The sequence below is a fragment of the Lissotriton helveticus genome, chromosome 5_1, assembly GCF_964261635.1.
Source record: "Lissotriton helveticus chromosome 5_1, aLisHel1.1, whole genome shotgun sequence".
NCBI classification, from domain to species: Eukaryota; Metazoa; Chordata; class Amphibia; order Caudata; family Salamandridae; genus Lissotriton; species Lissotriton helveticus.
In genome coordinates this window covers 311,266,256-311,288,800 of record NC_136065.1, presented here as the reverse complement: position 1 = coordinate 311,288,800, position 22,545 = coordinate 311,266,256, and the positions used below count along the sequence as shown (strand labels likewise).

General features: G+C 46.5%; 1 protein-coding gene across 1 annotated transcript in view; it reads left to right on the top strand.

Annotated features, from left to right (window-relative positions):
• NOC2L (NOC2 like nucleolar associated transcriptional repressor) overlaps positions 1-22,545 on the top strand; it is a 492,322-nt gene that overhangs the window by 42,557 nt on the left and 427,220 nt on the right. The window contains exon 5 of the mRNA XM_078642345.1: positions 14,927-15,047. Within this exon, the coding sequence (XP_078498471.1) occupies positions 14,927-15,047 (121 nt within the window). The remainder of the gene's footprint in view (positions 1-14,926; positions 15,048-22,545) is intronic.

Genomic DNA, 22,545 nt, shown 5'->3' with positions numbered 1-22,545 from the left:
GCAGTAGATTTTCCAGTTTTCTTAAAAGGCATTTACTGTGAATGCAATCATTAGGATATTGCTTACTGTCAGGGCCCCTGGAATTATGCAATTGTGCAGCTTCAGTGATTTTCACATAATTATAGATTTGCCTCATTTGCTACATAATCATTAAACCACTGCATAATCTGCAGATTTTTACCAAAAAAAGATGTTTCTAGCTTTAACAGTTCAAAAGTTAAAAACAAATGCAGCGGCACATGTTGCAGTGCAGCTGAAGTCCTTTTGCAAAGGCTGACTGGTCACCTTTCTGCTTATTGCTATATTTGGGTATTAAACTGGTACTAATGAGGTCCACCCAGTGCCTAGACAGTGTTAACAAGTGTAAAGAGTAAAAAATAAAGAAGTAATCCTATTTAAAAATGTGCTACATTACGCTGCATAATTTGGCATAATCCCAGTGGCCTTGCTTATTTTACAACAAGGGGTGGTGATGGACAGAGTCTCTGAATTAAGCAGAATACTCTCACCCAGTCAAGAGATCAGGGCTAGATCCAACACCGTTTTTTTTTGCTCATTGCACCATCCCAGTTTCAGAGCATATAGCCAGGTTCTGAGCTGGGATGGGGCAGTGAGCTAAATAACGGTGATGGATCAAGCCCTGATCTTTGGACTGGGTAAGAGTGGTCTGCTTAATTCAGACACTCTGTTCATCACCACCCCCTTTTCTGAATCGTTTTTGGCCACTATAGGTGTGGCAGGGTATACTCAGACATGAGTCCCTTGCTCACTGCTCCATCAGGATTCAAGCAAGCCGGGCCGACGAGGCTGAAATGCCAGAAACCGGTCCCCGGTAGCTTGTCTCCTTTCTGGTGAAGAATTGGCTTGGTAGTTTGGTCTGCCCTGTTCCCATGATGCACTGGGCCAGGGACAGACTAATTTGCATATAGCCAGGTTCTGAGCTGGGATGGGGCAGTGAGCTAAATAACGGTGATGGATCAAGCCCTGATCTTTGGACTGGGTAAGAGTGGTCTGCTTAATTCAGACACTCTGTTCATCACCACCCCCTTTTCTGAATCGTTTTTGGCCACTATAGGTGTGGCAGGGTATACTCAGACATGAGTCCCTTGCTCACTGCTCCATCAGGATTCAAGCAAGCCGGGCCGACGAGGCTGAAATGCCAGAAACCGGTCCCCGGTAGCTTGTCTCCTTTCTGGTGAAGAATTGGCTTGGTAGTTTGGTCTGCCCTGTTCCCATGATGCACTGGGCCAGGGACAGACTAATTTGCATATAGCCAGGTTCTGAGCTGGGATGGGGCAGTGAGCTAAATAACGGTGATGGATCAAGCCCTGATCTTTGGACTGGGTAAGAGTGGTCTGCTTAATTCAGACACTCTGTTCATCACCACCCCCTTTTCTGAATCCTTGCTTATTTTACGGCCTGTTTTTTTTTTTTTACAAGTTAACTCTCAAGCTTGGAAGGATACTGAGGCCATCCATCAGATTCTACATGGAAGACGATGTAGTCTAAACACTTCAAAAACACCTTCGCCATTAGGGAAAATGAAGGTAGTTTATTCAAAAGTGATAAGTAAGCTATTGTGGTGAAAGATAAATAGTTACCATGATAGTAGAACAACCTTCAGAAACACTTGCATATGCAGTAAAATGAGTAGAGATGTGTTGCTAGCATTTACTTAGTGATACCAAGGATTGTGAGAGTGCAGGTTGTATCTGTGCTTGATTTTTGTTTTTGTCTTGTCTTGAGCATCAACTCCACCAGACTTTAGATTTCTATCTATCTTTGCGTAAAGTAATTCTCCAAATATGGTGTTAAATAAGTCATCATTGACTTTATGATCTCAGTGTCCACTTTTAATTGAGTCATGAAACTTCTGAAAATGTTTTAATGTCTTAGCTCAGTAATAGGTCTGAATACTATGTTCTTCCTTAGTAGAAGTCAATGTTAGAACTAGGTGTTTGGCTCTTATTTTGTCCTCTGCTTTTTGAGTTTCTCTTTTTGAGCATTACACCAAAAGATTATGTGATGCTGAAACAAAAACTTCGAATGGTAATCTTGTTTCTCTCAGCAAAGCATATTCTTTCTCAATTTCTGGATACACAATCGGTCTTGATGTTTTAAGGTTTTTTTTTTTTGGGGGGATTATAAACTTTTATTAACATTCAAGCAGTCATACACAGCAGTGTGCCTACAACCATACAAGGCCGGCAGCGATACACATATATTGCTGCAATCGGAGGTACGTAACTCCCAGACCCAGGGAGTGTAGTCAGGGTCAACCATCAGCAATGTAATAGAGTAATAATACATTCATATCAAATCTTAGCTGTAGGGGAACAATCGAGGAGGGCATGCAGTCAATAAGACGGGGCAGGTTGTAATACAATCGACAGATCACAGTAGTACCATGGAATTTAGGGGAGTATATGCATTACCCACTAGTTGAACAGTGAGGCATGTCTACCAGGGAAGATGATGCAAGTAGGTAGCATATTAGGGTAGCTAGGGAGGTCGGTCCGATGCATTGGCATTAGATAGTACATGAAAAGCATCGATTTAGGCGTTCAGTACAGTTTCAGAGGTACACCGTCAATCAATTAATACACAGTTTCCGGAAAGGGATCTCCACACCGGACATATCCATAACAGTACAATTACCCTCCAATACATCCCTTCCAGCACAGGTCAAGAAATGGTAAATGAGAACAAGCCAGTTAGGTAATCAGTGTGTGTGTTGTGTCGGCAGTGTCAGTGTCTCCCTCCCCTTGCGATGCTCTAGCGAGAAGGTAGGTCTGTAGGAGGCCCCAAATGTTCGCCGGTCTCGAGTTTAGAGGCACCAGTTCTGAAAATACTCCATACTGCTCCTGACAGTATAACATGTCATGCATCCAATCCTTAAACTTAGGAGCTCGGCCCCGGCCCCGGCCCCATCTACATGCTAAATGTCTTCTTGCCAATAGTAGTGCTACATTAGTGAATTTCCTAACCGTCCGCGCTGTCTGCGCAGTATAGCCTAGAAGGAACATCATCGGATCTGGGGTCAGCGCAACACCTATCATGTGGGACAGGCCCTCGCAGACCCGCGCCCAGTATTCCTGTACTTGCGGGCAGGTCCACGATAAATGGAAGAAGTCCGCCCCTTCCTGTCTACATCACTCACACCTGTCCGAGTCGGTCAGTCCGAACCGAAACTTCCTAGCTGGAGTGTAGTACAACCTATGGAGGAATTTATAATGTATGATTTTAAGACGACAGCTAGACATTACTTCTCCCGACAAGTCGCAGCAGGACTCCCATTGTGCATCTGTGATATCACTTCCAAAATCCCCTGTCCAGTGCGCTCTAGCCGCACTATCCACTACCGGTAGTTCCTCTCGTATGCACTTATATAGTTTAGAAACTAGGTGTGCGCCATCAGAGCTATTCAACACTATCGTGAGCGGGGCTAAACTGGGGGGTTCATGAGGATAATCAGGTAATAAGGCTCTCAAGCCTTCCCTGAGCCGTAGGTAGTAGAATAGCTCCAGTGGGTTATGTGCGCTATCTCCGAAAAAGTCATCTCGAGATCGGAACTTCCTATCGCGGAATAGAACCCCCCATACCCATACTTTCAACCTTTTGCACATTCGTTGGAATCCTACCTCTTGCAGGAGCGTCATCTGTGGATGGTAGGATAGTGGCATACGAGCCGTATAAAGTAACGGGGTTTGCAGTCGTCTCCCTATTTTGTGCCATGCCTCTATCGTGCAGGACACCGTGTTAGAGTGCATTTCCAGTGCGGCTGTGGGGGCGTGCACCACTCCCACCAATGGCAGCGGGTGTGCTATCCAGTCCTCCGCTGCTACCTGCGGCATGAAAGCAGTAGGCCGTAACCAATGATACAGGCCTGAGCACTTAAATAGTATATTTCGAAGTCCGGGACATCGAAGCCACCCGCCCTATAGGGCTGTGTCATTACCACCCAGCGGAGCCTAGCCTGCCTTCCCCCCCCACACCAGTCGAATAAGTTCAGAGCGCAAGGTTTTAAAAAAGTATGCGCCCGGGTGATAGGGAATATTAAGGAACATATACAAGAAGCGTGGCAGTACCACCATTTTTATGATGGAAATTCTTGCCGCCATAGACAAGGGTAGTTTGATCCACCGCGTCACGGAATCCGTCAGCTTGGTGATGGCCACTCCGTAGTTCATTCGCAATGTATCCCCTTTGTCTCTTGATATCTGTATCCCCAGGTAGCGTAGTTCCGAAGTACACCACTCGAGCGGGTAATCTAGCAGGAATTCGGAGACTGCCGGTGTCAGAGGGAAGAGCTGGGATTTGTTCCAGTTAATAGAGACACCTGAAAGGCATCCGAAGGTAACAAACTCCCGCAGTAGCGAATTTAGATTAGTTTGGGGATCCTTAACGTAAAGAGTGACATCGTCGGCATACAACGAGATTGAGAGTTGGCGCTGAAAGCAATTGAAGGCGCTGGTTTTGTGGAGCTGTCGAATTCGACAGGCCAGCGGCTCTATCGCCACCGCAAAAAGTAATGGGGAGAGGGGGCACCCCTGCCGGGTCCCCCTCGTTATTGCGAAAGCGGCAGTAAGTTGACCATTTGCAAGCACTCTTGCCGTTGGAGACGTGTAGAGCAATCGTACCCAGGCCACAAAGATAGGGGGGAATCCCATCCTTTGCAAGACCGCGAAGAGGAATCCCCACTCCACAGAATCGAATGCCTTTGAGGCGTCCAAAAAAACCCCGGCAAGGGGAATCTCAGGGTGAACCGTTTGAATTAGGGAAAATACTGTGCGAAGGTTGTGCGAGGTAGATCTCGTGGGGACAAAGCCGGACTGGTCAGGCAAAATGATTGTGGTCATAAGTAAGGAAAGCCTGGTCGCGAGCACCTTCGCCAGAATTTTGGCGTCGCAGTTTAGTAACGACAGTGGGCGATACGAGTCACACTGTGTGGCATTCTTCCCGGGTTTAAGTAAAGATGTTATGATTACTTCTCGCATAGATCTCGGGAGCACTCCCACTTCCATTGCATCATTGAATACCTCCCGCAGCACCGGAGCCATAATCTCCACGTAGCATTTATAAAACTCCGCAGGGAGACCATCATGACCTGGTGCTTTCCCGTTGCTCAGGGACATTATGGCATCCCGTACCTCATCCAGCTCAAGTGGTGCCCCCAGAAACTGTCTGTGGACATCGCTTATCCAGCAAAGTGCTATATCCCCCAGATAGCTATCCAGGTCAAACTCCCCAGCGGCTCTCGAGGTATACAATTGTTTGTAGTGTGCCTGGAGTGTGTTGAGTATACCATCATTGTCTTTGTGTACCTCCCCATCTGCTGCAGTTAGTTCCAGGATTGTGTTCGAACCTCGTGCCATCCTCACTGCCATGGCCAGCGCTCTTCCCGGTCTCCCTCCCTCATTATAAGCACGGGCTCGCCAGTGTTTCCCTTTGAAATGTACCTCTCTCTGCGCTTCCGCTTCGTACTCCGACAGTTTAGTTCTGAACGCGCTGTGCGCCTCCCCATCAATCCCCTGCGACATGCAAGTCTCTAAAGCTCTCAACTCCTCCTCCAATCTGCATAGTGTTCGCTGTATATCCTTTAGCACCCCCGAGCTTTTAGCTATACACCACCCCCGTACCGTAACCTTAAACGCCTCCCACACTGTTTCTACACTATCCACCGTGTCTTTGTTACGGGGAAAGAAGTCTTCTATGTCGGTTCTGAGTTCTTCGCAGAAGACGGTGTCAATTAGGATGTTGGGATGTAGTCGCCAAGGCGGGCGTGGTTTGTGAAATCCAGGCATATCTAAAGATAGGAGAACAGGGCAATGGTTGGAGTGTGTTCTGGGTAAATGTCGAGAAGTTAGAACGTTCGGGGCCAAATTCTGGGACACGAAGATGTAATCAATTCTAGCCCATGTGCCCGTGTAGGACGTAAAGTGTGTGCCCTCCAGCAAATCAGGATGTAAGTGTCTTCAACTATCAATCAACCCCCCTCCTCAACTATCCCCTCAAGGGAATCTCTCGCCTTGGTGTGGTATGTTGAGCATCCATCTGCTCTGTCCAGTCTCGGGTGTAAGGCTACGTTAAGGTCTCCGCCCCAGACCAGATACCTGGAGCCAACATCCATTATACCTCCCCAGAGTCGGGTGAAGAAATGAGGGTCATCAACATTGGGAGCATAGCAGTTGGCAATAGTAATCGTCTCCCCGCCCAGCCTCCCCCAGACAATGACATATCTACCCTCTTTATCAGTTTGTTGCCCCTGCAGCGTGAATGGGAGATTTCGGTGTATATGAATGGCAGTGCCTCTAGCATATGAGGAGAAATTTGAGAAAACCCTCACCCGCCCATCTCGCACCGAATGTAGAATTGGTTGATGGGGGAATATGAGTCTCTTGTAGCATAATCACCTGCACATTGTGTCTATCCCAATACGCCAACAATTGTCTACGCTTACGCGCATCTTTTAGCCCTCGTACATTCCAGGATATGAAATTACATCGGTTATCAGTCCCCGCACCTATATCGGCTTAATTGGTTGTGCTGTAAAAATGTGCGGTGCATTCTCCCCAATCGCATAGTGTAAATAGCAATAATCCAATTCACTTCCCTCAAGTATATGACTGTGGCCTTTTTCTTGTGTATCAGAGCTTCATACAGTTCACGTATCAACCAAACATTCCCCCAATCCCCCCCCCACCTCCCACAGAGGCAACCCCAACTTGCCAGTGCTACCTCCCTCCCCATCTCCCTCAACAACCAGGGATGATAATAATCCCTGCTACAACAACAGTAACAGCATGGGTAATACCCGTTAGGTACCATTCTAGGTGGCAACACAACAACCCCTCTTCTCCATCAGCTGCCCATGGCAGACCAACCTCAGCTATCAGGAGAGAGGGGGGTACCTGGCGACGCAGTACAGTTTCAGCGTGTCCCAGGCCTCAGCCCTCGCCCATCTTGTCGGGAAGGGGGAGACGGATGGGCCGTAACTACAGCCCCCATCACTCTGTGTACCCCATATCCGTACTCCCATACAGGAACCACTGCAACATCCAATGGTGTAATAGTAGCGGGGTCAGTGTTCATCATCTTCAAGCCGGTCGTTTCCGCGGTCAGGTTCATCCGCCTCCTCCCTATGCTGGTGTGCTGAACGTTTTACCTGCTTAATGAAGTCCTCAACCTGCTGCGGTTTCGTGAACATTTTTTGGCACGCTTGATAAGTGATTCGCAGTCTAGCCGGATAGAGTAATGCATAGTCAATTTGTAGGGACCGAAGTTTTGCTTTAACTTCCAGAAATTTGCGCCGCTTTTCCTGTACCATGGGTGTGAAGTCAGGATAGATTGTGAATTCGTTACCATCACATACGAGCTTGTTGGAAGAGCGAGCTGCTCGTAAAGCCGCATCTCTATCCCTGTAGTTTAACAGACGGGCTATGATGGGCCTCGGCTTCATGCCCGGTTTGGGCACCGGTCCCAGGGACCTGTGCGCCCTCTCCACTATAAACTGGGGGGAGAATGCTTCCGATCCCACTGCATTCCTCAACAGGCGTTCCACATATTCCTCCATTCTACCCACATTGGTGGACTCCGGAATTCCAACTATGCGTATGTTATTACGCCGGCTTCTCGCTTCCAAATCCTCATTCTTAGCCGCTATGGTGCGCAATAAGTTATCCATTCGTGCTAGTCGTGTTGTATGTTGTCCGGAGGTGTCCTCGACATCCGATACCCGTTGTTCCACTTCCGTCAACCTCCCCTCGTGGACCTCCAATTTGTGGACTACAGCATCCATACGGGACGACATTCTTTCCACCTTGTCCGCGATGGTCGCGAATCCCTGGCGCATTTCACGAAGAAGTTCCTGGGTATCCGTGGAGGTGGTCGCCTGGTTATCAGAGGGATTGTTAGCCTCTATCTGTTTCTGAGATTCTGGGCTGGTGCGATTCGTCTTCTTAGCGGCATCAAACGTAAGCTTCGGTTGCCGCGTGTCAGGCCGACCCATCTTAGCGGCCCAGCAAAGGCGGGTGAATCCGTGAATTGGAAGACAGCAAGAGTCGTTCCGCCTAAGCAATCCCACTGTTCAGCAGATCAAGCCGTGGAACTTCCTCCCACCAGCCGCACTCCGATATGGGGCAGCACCTGCGTACGTGGTAGGGGAGTGGGGGGGACACGGGCAGCAGGCGTAGGTAGGCGATTGTCGCTGTCCCCGGGCACAGCACACCCCTCGGCGTGGAACCTGGCAGTCTTCCGGTAATACAACGGTGCAGCCGTCTCTCTGTGCAACACTCAGGAGCTTGCCACCAAAATGTCAGCTGTCATAGGACGGGCGTTTGTCGTGCAGGAGTATATGCCAGGCGGGGGTAAGAAGCAGGTTCCCCAGTCGAATTTTAGAGGTGTGGGCCCAGATTCTCGAGGATTGAGGGAGTGTGCACAGCAGTTACGTGTTGCGACCAAGCTCACCCCAGGCACACACGTCGCATAGAATGAGGTCCAGTACCCCCTTAGCAATCCGTGAAGTGAGTTTATGTCCCACGCAATGCCAGGGTGGGAGGGTTATGGTATAGCGAGAGTTTGCAGCCCTGGCCCCCAGCCAGCAGCCCTCGCACCCCAGCGCTCACACGCAGGCTCAGGACGAGGTGCTATGGCCGGGGAGGTGGTTTTCACTGCCGGTGGTAATGCCTCAGGTAAAGTCCATTCATGCGCGATGCAGATGCCCAGCGGGGTGGCCCTTGCATCGAAGGCTAAGAGAGTCGGGGCTCCAGAGGGTCCAATGGCAGCAGGGCCCCTTCCCAGAACTGGCCGGTATTCTTGATGGGGAGATGGCAGGGTGGGAGTCGTGCTCCGCAGAGTCAGGCCGCGCCGGGTCAGCAGAAACAGTAGGAAAGCCCTCAGACGCCCTCGGTGAGCAGGAGGGACAGGATATTACCTGCTCCACTGGCAGTGCTCTTCCGTGAGGGGAAGACCGGGTTCGCTGTCCTTCACCGCCGAGTTTTCGCAGTCCTCCGGCGTTTTCGCGCCTTTCAGGGCCTAGTTGGCGCTCGCGAAGCCCCGACCTCGCGTCCGCAGGCAGGCCGTCCGGGCGTGCTGGAGTCTCCGGCAGCAATCCCCGCTGCACATTAGGATGTCTCTACCGGTGGCATACAGCATCCGATCCGCTCCAAACTTGCACCGGAGTCTCCGCGTACTCCCCTGAGCAGGCGAGGGCAATTTCAGCCCGATCAGTCGCTGATAAGCGGATCGATTACAGGATATTGGTCGCCAGGATGTGAGAGCCTTACAAAGAGGCTTCCATGCACAAGTGCGCCACATGATGTTTTAAGGTTAAAAAGAATGTGATTTGAAAATCATATTGCTGAAAATATACAGCTCACCGACCTTGACCGCTTTTGTGACATTCGGCTTGTTGTAGTACTCTTGTGATCCTATGATCATTTTAAATTTTAAGTTGGTTTTGGATTAGAGTGAAATCAAGGCCCCGTTCCTGAAATACCTCTTTGATTGCATCAAGTTCTTTTCAGGGACTGAATAATTTAATAGTGTCTTCGTTTTTTAGAGTAGAACTCTATGAGGTTTGCTTTTTTACAGTTCTTTTCTTGTATCAAATTTGCACATGTGGCTTGAACTGGAGCATTCTCTCCACACAGAAAGGCCTATTAGTATTATTTTGCATTAAGACTGGTGCTTGCATGAATACTCTTTATAATTCTATAAGGCATGGGAGGCTTCAGGAGTCCAGCTGATTAATCTTCCTTTTCATTGTGAACTCCTTGTAGGGTTACAAGGTGGGCCAGTTCTTTATTCAGTTTATGTAATTGTTAGAATGGCTGAAAAACACTGGGTTCCTCAAATTGAGGTGGCAGGATTACAATAAAGAATTGCTTAGTCCTTTCAATGTCCCAAGCTAAACTTTGAGCAGATAACCTAGATATTCATGGGATGTTTTATCAAATTATAATTCTACGGGTTGGCTATGAATTTATTTTCTCATAATGTTGGAGCCTCGTTGTAACATGTTTACAATGGTCAGCTGAATTTTTTTTAAATGCCAGAATGAGATGTAGATATATCACTATAATAGGGAAGAATAAATTGGACAATTTAGTATCCATACAGCACTGAAAAACTGCTTGGGTGTTACACATTCTAAAGCCCATAATTCTGTACCCACAATGCCCAAATGGTTTCTCAAATGTCCTTCTTTCACACTAAGGAGATACTAGGCGCCTCCTGAATCTAGCTTTGTGAAGATTTTGGCATCTGTTACAACTTTAAGTATGTCAAAGATTAAAGGAAGAGTTAAATGACAGTTTACAGATGCTTGATTTAATCCTGAGATCTTTTTTTGAGGAGCAAAAAAAGAGGCGTGTTTGGGAGATTTGCAAGTAGCAAATCCGTTTTTGAGATTTTCCTTTAGGTATTTCTACAAGACTTCGCTTTTTGGAAAGGTAACTGAATAAACCTTCTAGAGGGTACAATGATATATTCAATAGAACAATCCTAACTACTATGTGGAGGCAGGGTACTTTCCTTGAGTGCAATTAACATGTCTAGGTATTCAGGGCACTTCAGTGGAAGCACAATTTTGCAGTGGAAATCTCTTGTAGATCGAAATGCTGTGTATTATTCTACCATATAACGCTTGGGTCCAATAGTGTTATTAGCAAATTTTCCTTTTGAGCGTCTACCTAGGCTTAGTCAGCGTGACTCACTTGGATGTCGACGTTAAGTCCACAATGCCACTAATGTGACCAGTTTTATATTACTTTTTCCACCAGTGGGTTTGGAGGTGCATTGAAAAGTCATCAATGGGGAGTCGAAGCAAAGGCAAACAAAACGAAGATTCCCAATAAACATCAGGGGAGTAACTGAAATTGAATCTGGATTGATTAGTCTTTGAATCTGGATTGATTAGTCTTTGACATAGTATAGGAATGGGTTACAGTAGAGGTGGTAGCCCTGAGACTAGACACAATTATGTAGCATGATCACACTTTTTAAGTTCTTCCCCAACTGCAACTAAAAATTTGCTCTTAATAGCAGACACCTAGTGTGCATCGTCTACCTCCCAAGAGACCATTAGTCTGAGGATTCTTATGAATCTTAGCTTTTTAAGCCAAGGACCTTAATTAACAGAGACCAAATACTGTTGGCACAATGGCCACAGTGGGCTTGTTGGGGCAGTCCGAACTTGAGAGGCAAAAGAAAAGCACCCCATTGATGGAGTACATGGGATTGTCTGAGAAGGACTGGAATTGGAATCTTAACAAAATCTTGGCACACAGATTAAAATGCAAGAAAAGGTCTTACTTTAGATCTACAGTGCCCCATAGCAAAACTTTTGGAACAGTGAAAAGCTAAGGTATCCAAGTCTATAGTCAGAACGTCGAAGAGTAGCTCTCTGTGCAAAGGCTCAGCCAATTAAACAGTCAGTCGAGGAGGTTGACACATCCTATTATACCAGGTCAAAGAAAAGGCTACCAGGAAGGATTTGACTTCGAAGACGATTAAACTTGAAATAGGAAAGAGGTGGCTTTGATCTTGAAAGAAAAGCACCAAGTAGAAAGAACATCTGATGATATCGATGCTTAGAAGACAGTGTGCACTTAACGCTGAGATTGCCAAACATAATTTAAAAAAAAACACTCCTTCAAAGATGCCATTAGTGCACATAAGACATCCAAAGCCTTAGGAATAAAAACGACCAATGAAAAGAGTCCGAGCATGTAAAACAAAGCGGTAAGAGTAGACTGTCAAACATTGTACGACCGCACAGGAGACAGAAGATACACATAGGGAAGAAACTCCATTAATACAACCAGATGTTGAGCCAGAGGATACTGTATATGGAATAGAGCAGAGATACTTGTTGTATGGCCCAGGGGCCACTAGCGGCCCCCCTGAACTTCACGTATGACCCCGGGTGAACATCAACACTGGGCTGCTGTTTACTTAACTGAGCACTAACATTCAGAAATATGATAAACAGGTAAGCATTTATTACATAAGTGAAGAAAGGGAAACGAAGCACCTCTGTGCTCAAATAAATCATGCACTAACCATGTGAAAATATTGTAGTCTCTTCAAAAATTAAAAAGTGTATTTTTCCAACATGTTGAAGTGTTTCACCTTAGTATATCAGATGGTATCACTTTGTTGAATGGCATTTATTGAAGTGATCTTTTTTAAACATAGAGTGGAGAAAGATTCATGCCCTCCCACCATCACATTGGTGAAGCAACAGGCAAGCCAGTTGTCATGCACACCCTCTTTGTGGCTCAGGTTCTTGTTCTACATGGAACAAGATTCTAGTTTATGAAGTCGTTTTTGTACAGAGCACATCCTGAACTCATGTATTTCAAGGCACTTATATGTAACAATGAAGATAAAAAAGACAAGTGAAATTAAATATTTAAGGTTCCCGCTATTTGGTCAAATGTGGAAGCAGGTATTGGTCCCAGGTGTTTTGGATTCACAATGTGCAATGCAACCACTAGTTTGGCATATATTTCGCTCTTATTTTACACAAAAACATTGCTTTGCCTTTAATTCTTGGTGCATGAGGTTAGAGTCTGGGTGGCAGACAAAAGCCCTATGAATGCACAGCTTGTGTTGGGTTTGAAGACTCAAGAAAACCTCGGGCTGAGCCAGAGACTGGCTCCAGCTTGGCTCGAGACTTCAGTGGCTTGTCCACCTCTGATGTATTTTCTAGATGTTCTAGAATTGCACAATTTGGTTTTCGAGACCTGCTGGCACGAAGGACGCCGTCAATGTGCCAGCTCGAAACAGAAAGCCAGTTGACCGGCAACATCTCCATATATCACTGAGTGTTAATGATCAGTCCCATTAGACATTACAGAGCTAGTTAATGGAACCCCAAACCCTCCTTCATAAATGAATAACGCACTCGCTAGAAAACGAGGAATGCATTTTAAAGATGTATTTTAAACCAAATCTTGTGCACACATTATGAATTGTAACCACAATAAAGACAAAATGCTCAGTGTACCTTTTGTGATATGAACCTTTTTTGAATTACGAAAACAAATACAGAGAAAATCTGGTGGCCCTTGCAGGCCAGAGATTCTCATTAACAGTCAGTCACAATAATTCGCAGATGGAACCTTGCCCCAATCAATATTGGTAAGACAGAATTACTCATCTCCTTGTACTGTGCTTGATTGGTACATCGAGGACTTGGCAGTGAGTGCCCCAAAGGAGGCACTGAGTAAGACACTCTTTGACTTGGCCAATAATGCATCTGCACACAGAATTATCTTGCTGTAATGGTGCTAAAGCACCACCTCTCCAAAAACACAAAAAACTGCCCTTTTAATTTTTGTTGCGCTGTTGTCAACAGTGCTGCAGCTGCAGATCAATTCTTTTTCCAAACCTGCGAATAACTGTAGCTTACTGGAGTATTGCTTAGGCTTCACGATGTATTAAGTGTCTTTGGCATACTTTTTCCTGGAAATTGGGTGAGCATCCATTTACCAGGGCTATGTGCTATAAATACTTAGGCTTTCAGCTAGATTGTAAGCTTAACTTTAAATCACACTTCGACCAAGGCCGTATGAAAGCCAAACAACTTGTTCGCTTTTAAAAACCCTAAGGAAAAAACTTATAGGATGCTCTACCGGCCATCTGCTTAAAGCGATTGCTGCAAATTTTTACCTTCCATTTCATATGGCTCGGAAATTCTGAACACTAAAGATGCCACAGTCCCAAATACTGCAAATCAAACGAGCCTAGCCAATTCAACCACAACAGCCCTGAAGGAATCCCTGACGGCATTACAGTTAGAGGATGCTTGGCTCACCCTCGCAACGTACTCCGGATTTAAAAACATAGTCAATAACGCCATTAAACCGACCTCTTTATTAACTGATAAAACGACATTTGCAAAAATCCATCATGCCTGGGCTGTGATACAGGCCTACCAGAGGCTGAAGCCACAACAATACCTGTTGGAACAATTCTCCCACCAGAAAAAATACTATCTGACTATGCTACGCATTGGATCTTTCCCCTCAAAGGATTTGACCCCAAAATGGGAACAAATATGGCCATCCAAGGAATGTTGCCTCTTTGGTCAAGGGGAAGAGCCACTACTACATTTACTATGTGCTTGCTCTTTCTTATTGGAAACTCGAAAATCCATCCTCCGGGAGGCTCTAAGGAAGGAACAAATAAGAACATGTAGAGCAGCGGTCATTAAATGTCTCGGAGGGTCGTCGATTCCCCTGTCCTGCAGAGCCATAATACTTTGGAAAATCGCAGCAAAAGAACTGGCAAAATGCGACTCTGCCAAGTAGCCAATTAATCAGCACATATTTCCCAAATGCACTGTCATATTCGTCACTATTTTAAAATAAAAAGCGCCCCCTTATTGTGATGTTGACCTTAAGTCCTTTTTATGTTTTGAAAATGTATACTCTAAAGCATTGCGTTTTATGATGGTTGTCCATCCTTTTATGATTTTTAATGAATCAAATAAAGGTATATATTGACTTGATTTGACGTATCTTTGTGTTCATTTGCCATAGTTTAAGGTTGTTCCAAACTTATGTAAAATAAGGACTTTGATAAAAAATATGCATTAAAATGTTTGACATGGAAACCAAGGCCCCCTTCGGTGAAACGTTAGTCTGGAGACTGATCTCTGTAACTTCAAGGTCTTATCTAAAGCCCAGTTCTAATATTTAACATGTTTGCTCTGCCGTTTGTGTAGCCTCTGCGGTTGGTCTGAGATTTGTTCTGTGTTACTTTTAAGGCACAATCATATATATTCTCAAATGTTTGGGATAGCTCTTATTATGAATAAGTGACTATCTATCAAAAACATCCACTGTTCTCTCTTTTAAGTGATAATGTTCCTCTGTACAAAAAAACTGCAAACTAAATGTAACTTTCTTATTTTTAGCATGATATCCGACCAAAACTGTTTCATGAGATCGCCCAGGCCTTTAAAGCAGCCGTGGCAACAACCGTGGGTAGCAACGAGGGTGGAGAACCTTCAAAGTTTAAGGTTGCTGATAGTGCAGGTGAGTGTGCACTCTGCTTTGATATTCCTAATTTACTGCTGGAGCAAGTAAGGGTCACACAAGATTATGTCCTCGTCACCATTGGGAATAAGGGACCTCGAAGAATATGTACATAAGTAACAGTCTTTGTTATAGTTCCATATTGCAGATTAACTCATGTACAACCCACCACTCGGAACAGCCTTTTTGTTATTAACTGCCGACAACTAACCGGGCATGTGGCATAGATTCAACCAACATTCTACAGCATCTTATCACCATTCACCTCTGCATAAGATTATACCCTCCTCTCATTAATATACCGTGAGGATTCATCAGACCCAAGTTACAAGATCCTTCACATCCTTGCAGAGGCAAACATCGTAACTATGAAATGAGTGCAATGCATATTACACTACAGGTGCACAGACCAGTCATACCTAAAATGAACTTCGATTAAACCATCAGCACATGCTATCAACCAAACCACAATGAATCTCATCAGTTCATCACAAGACACTGCATCAACCTAGGGTGCACTCCTTCCAATCGGGCTTAGTCAAGATGGAACTCTGGTTAAAAAACGATGTTATGTTTTTGCAAGATAAGCTGCGCCTTATTAGAACTATCCACCACCACTGCATCTTCACGTTTATTGATCCAGCAGCCAAAGTCTGCCCCCATTTTTTATTCCATGTTCACGGGTCCGTGAAGTTCATTCTTGCAGAGGCTGTGGTTTAAATTACCAGAGCAAAAAAAGTCACACATGCTAACCATGGCAAAACTGCTATGAGAGTGCCCTATATATTCCCCTGAATGTGTGCTCAAAAATGTCTGTCCTGTTATGAGCTGGAAACAATTATTTTCTTTTCTCAGCTTCAACACAAAATTAGCTCGCCCTCTCAAAAATATGAAGGTGCCACCTTTGGTGTAAGTGTCGCGAGCACAGTAAATGAAAGTATGTTTCTTTCTGTCCTTGTGCTTTCTATGGTTACTGTGTTGTATCTGTGGTGTGTCCCTTTGGTGTTTCAGAGCCACCAGTAGTAGTGCACTCCAATTGTATAGCCAGTCCTTTTGGCATGTTACTTTGCAGAGTTACTGAAGTCAAGCAGGCAGGGTTTAGGTTGGGAAGGAGATCAAATGAGTGAAAAGCATGGCACTGTGAATAAAACACTCAAACTCTGTGTCCTCTCAGACCTGTAACTCCAATGAGCCTTTATTTATAGGTCAGTTAAGTAGGGCAAGTACAGTTTTATGTTTACAAATAAATGAAAGGAAAGTGTTAGCACCTTTTCCGCCCAAGAAAAGACCTCAAACATGTTGTACTATTTATGCTGAGTGTTCTATAATTGTATACCTAGGGCTAAATGACGAATATCTTATGGGTGAACATGGGTTTTGTCAGCTGCGTTTGATAGTGATCTTGTATACCATAGTGTATTTATCTTCTGGCCAGTCAATGTGACAGGGCACTGGCATAAATAATGTATCTACTTGAATGTTACATGTATGTCTCTTTCTTGTTGTTGAAAGTTTTAGATGCAGGATGTGACTGAATTTACAATAAAGCAGTCAGAGATGGTTACTTATAAAATCCCACCATGAAACCAAGCTTCCCAGAATAGTTGAGGGTAACAAAGACAGGGTTCCCGAAAAAGTTATGGTGTCACGTTTTATATGGCAATTATGGATTTAATAGTTGAATACTCCAGTCTGTTTGGAGCAACCACTGCAAAAGGCAAATATGTAAGACCAAAGGATAGATAGCATCCTACCAGACACCGCAGCTGTCTGGATTGCTAAAGACATCTTGGGGAATTTCAGAAAGGTGACCTAGGAATGCCACCCGTTGATTACCATTGGGTTTGTAACTCACATTTTCTGGCTTTCTATTTGCTGACTTTATTTGCTTTAGGCTCTCCGGGTTCAGTTTGTGCTCCCGTTGCTTAAAGCATCCACAAACTCCCTTACTGTAAACAGGCCTTTATCTGGTCACATTTGCTGTGCATTCAAAGACCAAGGTCAAATGTCAGGCGCTGTCTTCTGAGGGTGCTTGTTTACTTTTCTTTCTCTGACTTCAAAGTGAGAGAATTTATGGGACAATCTTCCTGGATACTGGGGGTAGGAAAAAGGTTTTTTGTAGCGCACAACAACATTTAAATGAACTGTGTAAGTATTTCTGAATCTATCCGAATTAGGAACAAAAATAAAGCACATTTTTTGTTATTTCTGAAGTGTTTTGGAAACAAATACTTTTAAGTGATCAGAACATTACTACACTGGGTGATGGAAATTGCACACATTTTTGGTTTTGCACTTTGTTTTATTAGTAAAACTGTATGTCTGTGCAAATATAATGGTAATTTCAGTAGAAAATGTGTTGTTTGTAATGGCAGTGCGCTACCATACCATGCATACTCCGTTATACGTCACTCTCTACCACTCCACACTACTGTGCACCACGCCACTGCACTCTGCACCACTCCACGCCACTGCACTATATGCCACTTCACACTACGCCTCTCTACTTTACCCTGTACCACTCTATTCTATGCCAATGCACTCTACACTACTCCAGTCTAGGCCACACCAATCTACTCTGCCCAACTCCACTCTACGCCATTGTACTCTACTCTGCAACACTGCACTCTACACCACTTCACTCTGTGCCCCTGCACTCGACACAATCCACTGTACGCCCACTCTAATCTACTCTGCACCACTGCACTCTATGCCACTGCACTCTGCACCACTTTACTCTTCGCCATTACAGTCTATGCCATGTTGCGCTACTGCTATGTACCCTCTACCACTCCACTGTATTCTGAAACAATCTACTACGCCACTCTGCGTCACTCCACTCTGCGTCACTCCACTCTGCGTCACTCCACTCTGCGTCACTCCACTCTGCGCCACTCCACTCTGCGTCACGGGGACTCCACTCTGCGTCACGGGGACTCCACTCTATGCCTCACCACTCTACAATACTCCATTCTACTTTAATCCAATCTATGCCACTGCATTGTATGCCGCTGCAATACTCCATTCTACATTACTCCAATCTACGCCACTGCATTGTATGCCACTGCAATACTCCATTCTACATTACTCCAATCTACGCCACTGCATTGTATGCAATACTCCATTCTACGTTACTCCAATCTACGCCACTGCATTGTATGCCACTGCATTCTGCAATACTCCATTCTACGTTACTCCAATCTACGCCACTGCATTGTATGCCACTGCATTCTGCAATACTCCATTCTACGTTACTCCAATCTACGCCACTGCATTGTATGCCACTGCACTCTACGGCACTATACTCTACTTTGTTCCACTCTATGCTACCCTACTGTACGCTATTCTACTCTGCAGCGCTCTACGTTACTGCACTCAATGCCACTCGACTCTACTCTGCACTCTTTGCTACTCCACTCTACTGCCCTCTGCAGCACTCAACTCTATGCCTTTTAGCCATGCTGAATAGCAGCCACATTGGCAAAGCCAATAGCTCTTGCATTGGTGAGACCTATTGGCTTTGCCAATGCTTGTTTTGCATGTGGATTGGGTGGTGGAACCTAATTCCCACAGTAACAGTCTTAGGAGTGTGTACCAAACTTAAGTGGCTGTAATTTGAAACTGGACAACAATGTTCCATTGCCACCCTAGGGACATGGTTGACTAGTACAACTGAGAACTTCAATTCAGTTTCAGTGACAAACCATACATTTAAATACAGATTTTTAACGTTTGATGGCAGGAAAACCACTGTTAATGGTTGCAGAATCAAGGTGACGAGTTGCACCCATCAATTAACTATTCCAAGACCTAGGGTGAAGTGGAAAAATCTGTTTGCCCTTCAGGCTGTCCTGGGCCAGGAACTGTGGAAACTCCCCTGGTTCCCTGTATTGGAGTGCATCTCTACAGGTTATGAACTTCTGGTGAAGTGTTTTAGTTGATTTTTTTTTCTTTTTGGGTTTTGTTGCTGTCAGCTCAGCCTGGCTGTCTGACTTTTGTCGTCTTGTTCACATCTTCACTTAGTGTTCCATATCTTTGAGTAAAGAGTTTGTGATGGTGGAGGCAGAATCTCCTTCACAAAGTCCTTACGAGAAAAAATGCATTTCCAAAGGGGTCAAAATTAATCAAAAACTGGTGAGAAGTCATGGCCAACCGAAGGACAGGTTATTTAAAATTTCCAAATTCTCCTAACTCTAGTCAGGGTGGGTTTTTATTCCTAGCCTTTCCTTCTGTTTCCTGGGATTTCTAGGTTGAAGCCAAAGGTAGTTGGTTCTTCTGATGGGTCATGTAGTTTTGTCCATTAAGCTCAGGCCGTCTTCCCTGCGTGTTGTTCTATGCCCAGTACAACAGGAGGAAAGGGGGAGCTGTGAGGTTCAGGTACAGTGGAGAAAAAACAATTTAGAAGGAAAACTGATAATTCCGCAGCCCAACAGCTAGCTACAGTTTACCTGCTGGGACCCATGGAAAAAAGTATATGTAGTTCACTTCCTCATTGGACTGAGTCATTGTGCCGATAAACTACCATTATGTGCAGATTCACACACTGTTTCTGTAGACATTATTCGGCCTGCTTGAGGTTTTGTGGTCTAATGCCCATAACAAATGTAACACAAACTACATTGGGGAGAGTGAGGGCCCCAGTTATGGAGGGAAGATGTGGCTGATACATGATATATGATAAGGGATGTAAGGTTGCAGACTAGCAGCAATGCTTGTGCCAGTAGCAACCTTCGATTATGGGTGGTGGTGGTATAATGTGCACACTTTACTTGTAGAAACCTTTTTCTGATGTTGAATTCTGTGGATCAAGGATGGAGTTCCTCTAGTTGACTTGTGGATTATGGAATCCACTGGGGAGAAAGGATTACTTGAGCCAGAAAATAGATGGAACAGTGTGGCCAAGCGTTTCCAAGCCATCCTAAGACCTTCTTTCATAATCTCTCAGAACAATTGAAATGGCTCCCAGTTACACCAAGTGTTCTCCAGCATCACAGCCCACTATATGGTCACTTATTTACTAACAGTAGCAGTTCAACCCTTAATTTTTGCTTTGGCTCCAGCGCCCCTCTCTTCAATTTCATTGTGTGTTACTGAGAGTCGCTCTAGAACATGCCAGTGTGCCTTTTCTTTAGGATGTACCCCAGTAGAGCCCAGACTGCTGCTCGCTAGTGAGGTGCAAGGGGAGGGAAGAGAGAGACTTGCCCCAAATGGCCTGCGTAGTCTCAATCAATCAAGTAATTTGTAAAGCGCGCTACCTACCCGCTAGGGTCTCAAGGCGCTGGGTGGGGGGAGCTACAGTCAGTGGTCGAAGAGCCAGGTCTTGAGCAGTCTTCTGAATGCCAGGAGGTCTGTAGTCTGTCGTAGGTGGAGGGGGAGGGCGTTCCAGGTCTTGGCGGCGCGGTCGGAGAAGGATCTGCCCCCGTAGGTGGTTCTGTGGATGCGCGGGACGGCGGCCAGAGAAAAGTTGGCGGAGCGGAGTTTCCTGTTGGGTACGTAGAAGGAGAGTCTGCTGCTGATGAGGGCGTGGGTGACTGTTTTCCGAGTGTTCGTTGGGATCCATCTGTAGATTTTGCGGAGCATACGGAGGGTGTGGAAGCATGAGGAGGAGACTGCGTTGACTTGGTTGGTCATGCTGAGCATGGAGTCGACGATGATCCCTAGGTTGCGTGCGTGGTTGGTCGGTGTCGGGAGGGGGGTTCCCAGGGAAGGAGGCCACCAGGAATCGTCCCACACTGATGGGTTGGGCCCAAGGATGAGGATCTCCGTCTTGTCCGAGTTCAGCTTGAGCCCGCTTCTCCATCCAGTCGGCGACGGCCTTCATCCCCTGGTGCAGGTTAGATTTGGCGATAAGGGGGTCGTTGGTGAGGGAGAGGATCAGCTGGGTGTCGTCGGTGTATGAGATTATGTTGAGGTCGTGTAGTCGGGCGAGGGGGGCCATGTAGACGTTGAACAGCTTCGGGCTGAGGGAAGATCCCTGAGGGACGCCGCAGATGGTTTTGGTGGTTCCAGATTGGAACGGGGGGGAGGAGGACTCTCTGGGTTCTGTCGGTGAGGAAGGAGGTGGTCCAGTCCAGGGCCTTGTCTCGGATCCCTGCGTCGTAGGGGCGTGTGCGGAGAGTGTGGTGGCAGACTGTGTTAAAAGCGGCGGAGAGGTCCAGGAGAATGAGGGCTGCTGTCTCGCCGTTGTCGAGAAGGATTCTGATGTAGTCTGTGGCGGCGATGAGGGCGGTTTCGGTGCTCTGGTTGCTGCGAAAGCCAGACTGGGACGGGTCCAAGATGTTGTTGTCTTCTAGGTAGCGGGTGAGCTGGGTGTTGACGGTCTTTTCAATGACTTTCGCTGGGAACGGAAGCAGGGAGATGGGCCTGAAGTTCTTGAGGTCGCTCGGGTCCGCCTTGGGTTTCTTCAGGAGGGCGTTGATCTCGGCGTGCTTCCAGCTCTCAGGGAAAGTGGCGGTTTCGAAGGAGAGGTTGATGATGTTGCGCAGGTAGGGTGCGATGAGGCTGTTGGCGATGTGGTGGGGGAGAGGATCCGAAGGGGCGCCTGAGTGGATGGTGCTCATGGTCTCGATTATGTCTTCGGTGCTCACGTTGGTCCATGTGGTCAGAAGCTTGTGATCGGTGGGGTTTGGTGTGCTTGACATGGTGGGGTGCGTTGGGTTGATCCGAGTGTTGAAGCTGTTGTGGATGTCGGTGATCTTGTGGTGGAAGAAGGCGGCGAGGGTTTCGCACAGAGCTTGCGGCGGCTGGATGTCGTTGGTGCTGGTGCAGGAGCTGGGATTGGAGAATTATTTCACGATGTTGAAAAGCTCTTTGCTGTTGTGGGCGTGGTTGTCGAGGCGGTCTGTGAACGAGGCTCTTTTGGTTGTTCTGATGAGGTGGTGATGGTTGTGGATGGCATCTTTGTGGGCTGTGTGGTTGGCGGGTGTTCTTTCGCTGAGCCAGATGTTTTCGAGTTTCCGGCAAGCACGCTTGGAGGCCAGGAGCTCTGTGGTGAACCAGCTGGCTCTCTGGTTGGTGTCTGTCGGCGGGTAGCCGTAAAGGTGCTGCGGTGTTGGCACATTTTTCCATCCAGAGTCTGAGGGTGCGGGCCCCCTCCTCTGGGTCGGTGGGGCTGGTCGGAGGGTCGATTGCGAGGTTAGCTTCCAGCAGTTCCTTGGTTACTTTGCCCCAGCGACGGCGGGGGATCTGTGGGGTGCGGTGGTGGGTGACTGGTTTCTGGAAGGTGAAGTGGATGCAGTGGTGGTCGGTCCAGGTGAGCTTGGAGTTGTGGCCGATGGTGACGTGGGGGCTGGAGGAGAAGATGGCATCGAGCGAGTGTGGCCGGCGATGTGGGTCGGCGTTGTGATGATCTGTTTCAGTCCGGGGGTAGCGAGGTTGTCGACCAGGGTGGAGGAGTTGCTGTCGTTGATGTTTTCCACATGGAAGTTCAGGTCGCCGAGCAGGATGTAGTTGGTGGAGGTCAGTGCGTGCGTGCTGATGAAGTCCGCAATGGAGTTGC